Raw genomic sequence first — 9,606 nt, 5'->3', positions numbered from 1 at the left:
CTTGAGTAGTTCAGTGTCCAGAAGAAAGAAAGTTTCCTTGAATTAGACTATCCGTCAAATTCGGTTCCTTTCCAATCCGCTGAAGTCCCGTATGCACGTACAACCTGCTGCTGAGTGACAGCCCGCAGATTACATGTTCATTCAGTCAATGGTCCCCTAATTGGCAACTCATTTGCGTCCCTTCCTTCTAATATCCTACAGATGAGGAAGATATCACTGAGACATTCTATTCTACTCAATACACTCGAACTCTCGACCCGCTCTCCACCATCTTCTCTCCCTTCTCCTTCCGTTCATTGGGACAACAGTTCTATGTCTGGATAGCGGGTTATGCAAGAGCAGGAGCGCATATGTGTGTAAAACGAAAGTTGCATTTGATAGTAGGCGGTCTATCTACAACAACTACAGGACTAATCTCGGGCAGGGCCGGTCCGGCCCGGCCCAACCCAATAAACAAACTAAACATTTGTTTAGGGCCCTGTGATTGGTTGTGATTTACCACCACTGGCATGTCATCGGGCCTCAGTAGTGTTGTTTACTTTTATTTCATACGATAAAATACATTATTGTAATACTTTAATTTGGCATATGGTTGTGCTCGCAGCAGCTCCCTGCCACACCCAACCGAGACACCGTCTCCTGAGACACCGTCTCGACATCCGGGCAGAGAGCAGCGAACGCATTCCGACTGAGAAAGAAGAAAAAAAAAGAACACAGACAAATAGTGGAGGCCGGGGAGGCAGAGGCCGCAGGAGACCGAGAGCGTCTGTGTCGCACTAGCAATGCAAGTGCCTGGATCCCTGCTTTATACCCCGTCCTATTAGGAAGGTGTGCCCTGACGCGTGATGACGAGTTGCTAGTGACGCGCTAGGCCATGATAGTCTATGTGTTCATCAAACTGTACTAAACCAGAAGACAAAGAAGAATCCTTCATTTCAGACCAATTACCGGTAGTTAATTACCGAACCCCTACCTCACACACACACACACACTTCACTGCCACATTAAGAATGTGCATTAGTAACAACGTGTGATATAAGTGCTTTAGACAGCATAATCTCTGGAGACAACACAACCTAAACTGAGCTTCTTAGACAAACCAGGTTCTGACAGGTCTTAGGTTTAAACAAGCCTCAGCCTCATGTCACAAGACCATCATCAGACCATAGAGAGACCTTGGTTTGTCGATGATCATGGATGCACAGCCACTTCTCATGGTTTTAGTAATATAACATATTTTGGGGGCTAGAAAGAAGCGCCCCATGCTATATGCTATATGGAATATGTGGACCGAAAGATAATTCCTCTGCACTATATCTCCACTATATGAAGGGTATGTGAAGTATTGACGTCCTCTACTCCATTTCTCTACTCCTGTCTTTTTCAGCTGCTTTTGTCTGTTCTTATAAACATGCTTGACTATAGTTTACAGATTTTCTAGGAATTGAACATGAACACATACATGCATTTGATGTTTCTAGAAATCAGCCTTGCATCTTGCAAAGTTTACAGGTCGTTTACGGTCATTCTAGCACAGTTTACAATAATTCTAGCTCAGGACAAAAAGCCGTCATTGCGCTCTGGAATGTTTCGTGCTGGAATGAATTGCGCTATGGAATGTTCTGTCATATTTGGTATGGAATGTTTTCTAGATCAGAAAACAGGTTGATCTCCAGCTGTACATCCATCTTAATTCATTGTTTCCAGTATACTTTAAATCTCAATTAAGCTGTTTCCTATGTTCTGGCTTTAGGTGTTCTCAGAAAACAACTGTGATCAGGGCTAGCCTAGTCTGCTGTCCTCCACTCAGCACTGTGAAACACAGTCACAGAGCAGCTGTACTAGTCATGAACAGTAGACGCATATACAGTACATTACATATTTTACATATGTTATGTGGATGATACCTGCATTATCATTTTGTTGGGATGGACCAAAAAAACTCTCTTTGCTTGTAATATAAGATTCCCAACATTAATTTCTACCAAGTCTCATATATGAGAACTGTTTGAGAACACCCTAAACAAATGAATATCTATCAATCTACCAAAATTGTGAAATGTGAAAATGTGCAAAAGACAAAGAAAGACAACTAATGAATATGCCAATATACACTTAAAGTTATGTACATAGCATCCTGTGTGAATTAGTAATCTTAACACTAATGGAATAACACTTTTAGGGACATTGTGATTAATGACTGAGAAGGCCAACCAAACATGTCGTATGTCCTTACGTTTTGATTCAGGGTTAGGTTAGGTTCCATTTTCTTTTGAACTTCCCATTGAGGTGGATTTCGCTTGTGGACTGTTTATGTACATGGCTCACACGCTAACATATCCCCAGCAATATGATTCAAGAAAATAAAGCGGAAATGGCTCCCCCAAGTATGACTCATGGACACCTGATGGACAGAGTGGTGGACCAAATTCTGATCAACTGCCAAATAGCTCAGGATCAAATGGATCCTCCCATGGAAAGCCAACATGAGTTCAAAACTGTTACCAAGGAGGTGGAGGTCACTGTTAGTGTAGCCTCAGCTACACAGCATGGAACCGAATCGATCTGTTTTTGATAGTCCTAGGTCAGTCCCACGTGTTTCTGTTTTGTGTCATCATCGATGATATAACCTCAACTTGCATCAGCTGCTGAGCGTATAAGATGAGATGCTTCATCATCTTCCAGTAAGATCAAATGCCAAGTGTTAATGTGGACCCACCTGCCTGCTCTTTGCATACAGTCATCTCATCTGAATAAGGATAATCAATACCAATTGTGCCTTTAGGTTCCTAACTTTAAATTGTGCTTTTTAACCCTTGTTCTGCCTCCGAAGGTTCACAACGAACCATCGTTGTGTTGTGATAATTTTACCCAATACATAAACAAATAAAAAGCATTTTCTTTTAACCTTCGCGATGTGGGGGGTCTGAGACAGCCCGACGGTTAAAAGAAAATGCTTCACTTTGTTTTTGTATGCGGTAAAGTTGTTGCAATACGACGGTGGGTCACAATGACTGATGGGTCAGAATGACCCGAAGTTAACACAAGGGTTAAACCAGTTTTTCCATAAAGAATGACATGGAACAGATATATCATGACGGACACAAATTATGGTCTTTTTATATGACCTAAAAAATACTGTATGTATACTGTCTACTTTATACTGTATGTGTTACAGTCTCTATACCCCTAAAGGTATTTTCGTTCTGGCAACAAACTATAAATAAAGGTTGGTTTCTGAGAAGGCATTATGAAGAAAGAAACTATTCATGTATGGTTTCAAATGATTTATGTCTGAAACTGATTAACTACATTTAGTCTGTGTATCAAGTACCTCAGAACTACGGCAACAACCATGTTACTAGAGAATCTACAAACACACAACAGCCCTGACAGTCCTACCCCCAGACCTGGCCACCCTGGAACCTGGAATGCAGGGGAGGCTATTTGGTGATAAAAGCCAGCATACCAACAAGTATATTGGATTAGGCTATTTGGGTTCAAACAATAACATGAAGATGTTCCAGATTTGCAACCAGACCTTTTGTTTAAAGGCATTTTTGGAGTAACCGTAGGCACTAAATCTTTCTGTGCTACTTTATCTACAATGTATCAAGTGTCTGTACTCATCTGCATCTGTTATCAATACAATTTTCATGTCTGTCTCTCTGTCTAACTGTCATTTGTCTGTCAGTCCTTATGTTCGCCCATCTAAACCATATTCAGTTTGTGAAATTATTAAATGTTTTAAGCTTTGAGATGCTTCAACAAATATGGTAAGTTAAGTTTTTTTAATGATCATTATTATGCTATTTACATCAATGACTGCAATCAAGCAAAGCATGATTGTGGACTAGCCATAGACATTCAAATAAAGAGGTAAATCAGTTACAAGAAAAAGGTGGACAACAGTGAGTAAACACAACTAAAAACTATGTTAGTCATACATTAATAAATTATAATAGTGTGTAGTAAATCTTACTTTCATAGCTTCATGACATATAGTTGGTATCAACCTGAACAAGATCAATGCATTGTTAACATCATGGCAGTTCAACACCTGTGTAAATCACTTTCCATAGCGCAGACCAAAAGAGTTCAGGTTGTATGAGGACAGATTTTGCAGTTTCTTATTTTGTGAGTTGGTCTTATCTAAGTACCAATCCCATTTCCCCCTGGGTGGCACCACCTCTATCAGTGGACTGGACACGCCCATGTGGGAGGGGTTGAGGAGCAGGACAGGTAAGGGCTGCTCTGTTGATAAACTGGCCAAATCTCTCAGAACTTGCATCAGAGCCCGGTCTGGTCTCTCCACTGTTGAATTGAAAAGAGACAGCTCATAAATCAAAAGAGTATTTGAAAGTTAAAACTTCTAAATATTGTCTTTGGTTTACAATTGCAGTTCTTGATCTTTAGTGTTTTTATCTGTGTTTTCACCTTCAGAGAACTGGGGATTTGTGAAGTCGCTGGCAGGGAACGCCGCTGTGAAAGACCCAGCTAGCATCAGAACCTGGATCAGCAACCGCATGGTGATGGTATTGGCCATGCAAAATCTGGATTCAGCTGAGTATCTGTTCAAGGAAGGCATTAATAGTCATTTACAGACCAGCACGGTGTTCACTTAGAATTTTGTGAATTGGCAAAGCAGCCTCAGTACAAAAACCCTGCTTCCCAGTTTGACTTGACTTTTGTGCTTAAGCCTTGTTTTTAAACCACACATGATGGTCATGTTGATGATGTTCAGTTTCCTTGGGGGGAGGGGGGAAATGCTCACATTTTGTTGCTGGGCAACTTGCCAAATTGACCTGAGAGCTAACCCAGATCACATGGTCTCTGTGGATGAAAGACTGGCAGCCAGAACAGCAGGAGGCAGAGGAAAGGTGAGACCTCCAACTGTAGTAGTCACTGATGGGTGCTTCAGTACTCCAGCTGCCTACACATTCTGAACATAGTCACTTTCCCTTAACATCTACTCTCCCCTTCTGCGCACACACACATACAATGCACTTGTTCTTTGCCACTCATTCTTTACATTATTAGGAACTCTCTAACACAGACCGTCTGTCTATCTATTTACCTCTCACTATCCTTCATACAAACACAGATTTACACACATGGACACACACAAACATGCATATAGACACACAAACACACATATGCACAAACAAATACACACCCAAACACATTTACACACAAACACACGCACCCAAAAACACGTAAGTACACACAATCACACACATGGCATTCTTAATTTTTAAACAGGGGCAGCAAAGGCTATGGCTTCCACATCTGCTCATGCAGGATGATGAAGAGGACATTTTTCCTTATTTCCAGTGTACTTGATGAAGAATAATTCAAGACGTTTGACGTGTGCACAGACAACTAAGTAGAAGGCAAACATCTGTTTACAGTTTACAGTAATAGAATGAAAGTACACAGATATTACATTTGCTATCCACAGATTTCTTTTTTTTGTGTAGATATTTTGACAACTATGTTATTGAGCCTGAGAATTCTTTACCCTAAAAAAACACATTTATAAAGTCCATCTGTCACTTTATTGCACACTGCAACAGCCAAATCTTATCTTATTCTATATTTTATATTTTACATTGTACAGTCTTGTTTAGAATTATTTGGAACTTGTTGTACATTTTCTACATTTTCTATTCTTATATGTTGATTGTTTTCACCTGCTTGCCATAGTAAATGTGTTGTTTGTGTACACTTACTTGGCGAATAAAACTGATTCTGATGGTGACCCTAAAGCTTGTGATGGCCATGTTACTTTACAGAAATTAGCTTTGGAGCCTAGTAGCCACTTGTTCTGCTATCTTCGCGTTTCATTGGAGTCACAAATTCTTTAACACAGCTGGGAAAAAACTGACCACTAAATGCGCATTGGCCGGTTAAATCTCAAGTTTTGTCTGAAGGTTTTGCCAGGACGAAGTACTAAAGACTAGTGTTCTATGTACATCCATGTGCACACAGACCACATCATCTAGGTCCTAGACCTCTAGGTCTTACATCACAGCCATGTCTGTCCAAGCTAACTGATGGTAACAAGCTCGTATCCCACAAATTTACATTATACTGATGACAATTGTGACATTGTGAAATTCACTGCAGTTTAAAACAATGAAGGGTTCAAGGTAAAATATGTATAATACAGTAATCACAAGCACAGACCACTAGTGGAGTTGACAAACTGATATTGTGGACTTACCTGTCACCCTTGAAGTCACAATCAGATCCAGTTTCTCCTTCCCACACTGTTAACCTTTATAAGGGATGACACCCGTTACGTCACCACATCCTGGTGTAGTGGGGGTCATGGTTGTACCTCCAACCCCCTCTACCTGTCACACGCTCTTCTCTATAGGTCTCCAACTTGAGTCTGGTATGATTGGTCGAATTCTCTAAGCATGACTCAGCAGAATAGGCACTTGTAGTGTTCTGCCCCTGAGGATCCCAGACAATAGGTGGGTAATTGAGTTTTATTACTGGACCAGGATATGACATAGGCACAATGTAGAACATTTTGAGTGGAACAAGTGGTTTGAGGAACATGTTATTTTATACAAAGTCTGCCTCCTGATGATTTACTGTAACATCACAAAAGTGGATTTGAATGTAGGCAGTATTAAGAAGGCTTCAAATATGATAAGGTTCAAGGATGGAAATATTAACTGACTGTCTAGCTGATGACAAGCTAAAGGATGTTGTTCAGTTATTAATGACAGACTATGCTTCGAGAACAGTGTTGATGCAATTTGTAAGAAAGGTCATTGACTTCTGTAAAAAAATAATTCAGTATCTGCATTGAAACCATAACTGTGATGACACATTATTGAATAGCCTGAGCCTTTTATGGTAATCTGGTTTCTCGGTCTCAATGAAAAACAGACTGACATACAGTTTTTTGGACATGCCCATGTAGGAAGTGTCTGATGATATGTCTAGGCAACCAGCATTCATTGCGTACAGTAGGAATCAGCTGAAGTTGGTCTAATTGTTTTGATAATATTTTTTTGGGGTGAATTTTTCAAGCTGTTGGAGCAACCTGTATGAAGATTTTTGAAAATGTAACCTTAGTATTGGAAAGGAGTTTGACATTTTCAATAATGTGATTATGGTATATCATTGGCTACTTCCTATCGGAAGCAGAGAAACGATTGGTCACCAGATGTGTTCATCCCTGTCACTGGATGACAATCGAGTAACTGATTCAAGTTCAAGTCTTTTATTGTCAGATGCACAGAACAACACAAGGTCAGACTGGGCACTGAAATTCTTAGGACAAGACAACGCAAAGCAACCTGGCATATGAGTCAGGTGGCTGAGCGGTGAGGGAATTGGGCTAGTAATCCGAAGGTTGCCAGTACGATTCCCGGTCATGCCAACTGACGTTGTGTCCTTGGGCAAGGCACTTCACCCTACTTGCCTCGGGGGAATGTCCCTGTACTTACTGTAAGTCGCTCTGGATAAGAGCGTCTGCTAAATGACTAAAATGTACTTCAAAATGAGTACTCAAAACATAGACTACACCTATGATAAGCTAAACTATAATAAACCTCCAAAGTAATATAAAATATGGTATACTAAACCTCTAATACACATAACCTATACTAACCTAGGACAAGTGGGGTAAATTAGTGCAATATTGCTGATGCAACCAGTAGCTGAAAGTGCAACCAGGGGCTGAAAGTGACAGTGGGCCCGATCTTGCACCCAGCGCAATTGACTTTGTCAACGACGCAAGTATCATTCCTAGTTTTCACTCGACGCAAAGCGGACTTTTCCCTCCACAGACGCACGTCGAAATGACCTTGCGCTCCCGTGGGCGGTTCAGCGAAAAAGGAGGCGTGTTCCGGCGCAAACGTTCCCTGGTGCTATTTTGCAGTTTCCGAAAAACAATTCCGCCACTGACCAGGAAAAACGTGGTCTAAAGTCAATGGCGCATTATTCAGATGCTATTTTAAGGGCTCAAGCTTGGTCCGTGCACACTGCTGGCAGGGCCAGGGTCTTCTTTCTGCGAAGCTACGTTACATTGTTTGGATTTATGGCGTGTTACATTTCTTCAATGTTTATAAAAAGATTTTCATGAGAAATCTCTATGTATGTGAACATGATTTGTAACAATTGTGGCAATTTTCTCCCACGCCTGTTTAACCGAAGCTAATTTGGGTGGGTTTCTTCTCCCATCTCCATCAGAATCAGAATCAGAATTCGGTTTATCCGCCATGTAGCCTATGTTACACAAACACGGAATTTACTGTGGCAGGAAGGTGCAAACAATAAACATATACGGGTCTTAAATTAAGTAAAAAAGTACAATAGTTAAACTAATTCCAAGAACTAAACAATTAAAAAAATTAAATATAGGGTAGGCTATATAAAAATAAGAATAAGAATTTGAATGAGCAGCATGAGCGGGCAATTTAGTGCAATGAGAAAACTGCTCTGCCTTTCCCATACAATACTATCTGTTAAGGCCCTGACTAGAACGTCGGTCTCCTTGGCTGTGAACCGCTCCTGGCGTGCGCCTGGCAAATCCGCCGTTATAATAGCAATCCGCCATGAAACAAGCGCTGCTCTTAAAGGGAATGTGAGATGACGCTCTGATTGGTTTACTGCACGTTACGCCCAAACCACACCCATTAGTAATGTAGCTACTTCGGACCTACTCATTTTAGATTTGCGCCAGGTGCAAAGTCATTTATCCCGCCAGCAAAATAGCAACCGAGCCGGACTCCCGCCCACAAAGTTACTTGCGCTTTGCGTTTTGATACTTGCGTTTCAGATCATCAAAATAGGGGGGAGTGTGTAAAGTGGCTAGTGAGAAGTGTCGACAGTGTATCAGTGTCCATATCAATGTTCATTCAAAAGCCTGATGGCCCTTGGAAAGAAACTGTAGTCCAGTCCTCGTGTGCGAGACCAAATGCTTCGGTTTTATCTGCCAGAAGGTAACGGAGTCAAAAGACTGAAGGATGGGTAGTAACAGTCTCTTAGAATCCTGCCAGCTTTCCTGAGGCATCGGTGTGGTAAGTGTCCTGTAGGGCTGGGAGCTTCCTGCCAATGATGAACTCAGCAGACCTGACCACACGACGTAGGGCCATGCCAAACTTCTTCAGTCTTCTCAGGAAGAAGAGGCATTTCCGGGCCGCTTTGACCACCTTGTCCATGTGAGCAGACCAGGTGAGATCATCGCTGATGTTTACTCCTAGGAACCTGAAGCAGCCGACCTTTTCTACTTCGGATCCGTTGATGTATAGGGGTGCATGCTCCTCCTCCTGCCGCCTCCTATAGTCCACAATCATCTCCTTAGTCTTACTGACATTGAGAAAGAGGTTTTTGACCTGACACCATGATGTCAGGGTATCAACCTATCAGAGATGAAGCCCACAATGGTTGGTGATCAGAGTGGATGAGGTGCGGTCACCGATTCTCCCCACATCTAGCCTCCCCGTCAGGAAGTTGAAGATCCACTTGCTTAGGGAGGTGCTTAGTCCCAGGTCCACAAGCTTGGAGATGAGTCTGGAGGGGATGATGGTATTGAATGCTGAGCTGTAGTCAATGAACAGCATCCTCACATACATATTCCCT

General features: G+C 41.7%; 1 protein-coding gene across 1 annotated transcript; it reads right to left on the bottom strand.

Annotated features, from left to right (window-relative positions):
• Nucleotides 1-3,883: 3,883 nt before the first annotated feature.
• Nucleotides 3,884-6,275, bottom strand: kiss1 (KiSS-1 metastasis suppressor). Its single transcript, XM_067244033.1, has 3 exons — nt 6,227-6,275; nt 4,438-4,571; nt 3,884-4,314 (listed from the first exon to the last, which is right to left on the bottom strand). The coding sequence occupies exons 2-3, from the start codon at nt 4,544-4,546 to the stop codon at nt 4,070-4,072; spliced, it is 354 nt and encodes a 117-aa protein (XP_067100134.1). The 5' UTR covers nt 4,547-4,571; nt 6,227-6,275; the 3' UTR covers nt 3,884-4,069.
• Nucleotides 6,276-9,606: the final 3,331 nt, after the last annotated feature.

This window comes from Osmerus mordax, chromosome 1 (genome assembly GCF_038355195.1).
Source record: "Osmerus mordax isolate fOsmMor3 chromosome 1, fOsmMor3.pri, whole genome shotgun sequence".
In the NCBI taxonomy this organism is placed as follows: Eukaryota; Metazoa; Chordata; class Actinopteri; order Osmeriformes; family Osmeridae; genus Osmerus; species Osmerus mordax.
This window is presented reverse-complemented; position numbering and strand designations above follow the sequence as displayed.

Coding starts and splice junctions, on each gene's coding strand:
- kiss1 (XM_067244033.1), bottom strand. CDS start 4,546: ATGGCCAATACCATCACCATGCGGTTGCTGATCCAGGTTCTGATGCTA. Junction 4,315..4,437: donor AAATCCCCAGTTCTCTGAAG/GTGAAAACACAG, acceptor TCAATTCAACAG/TGGAGAGACCAGACCGGGCT.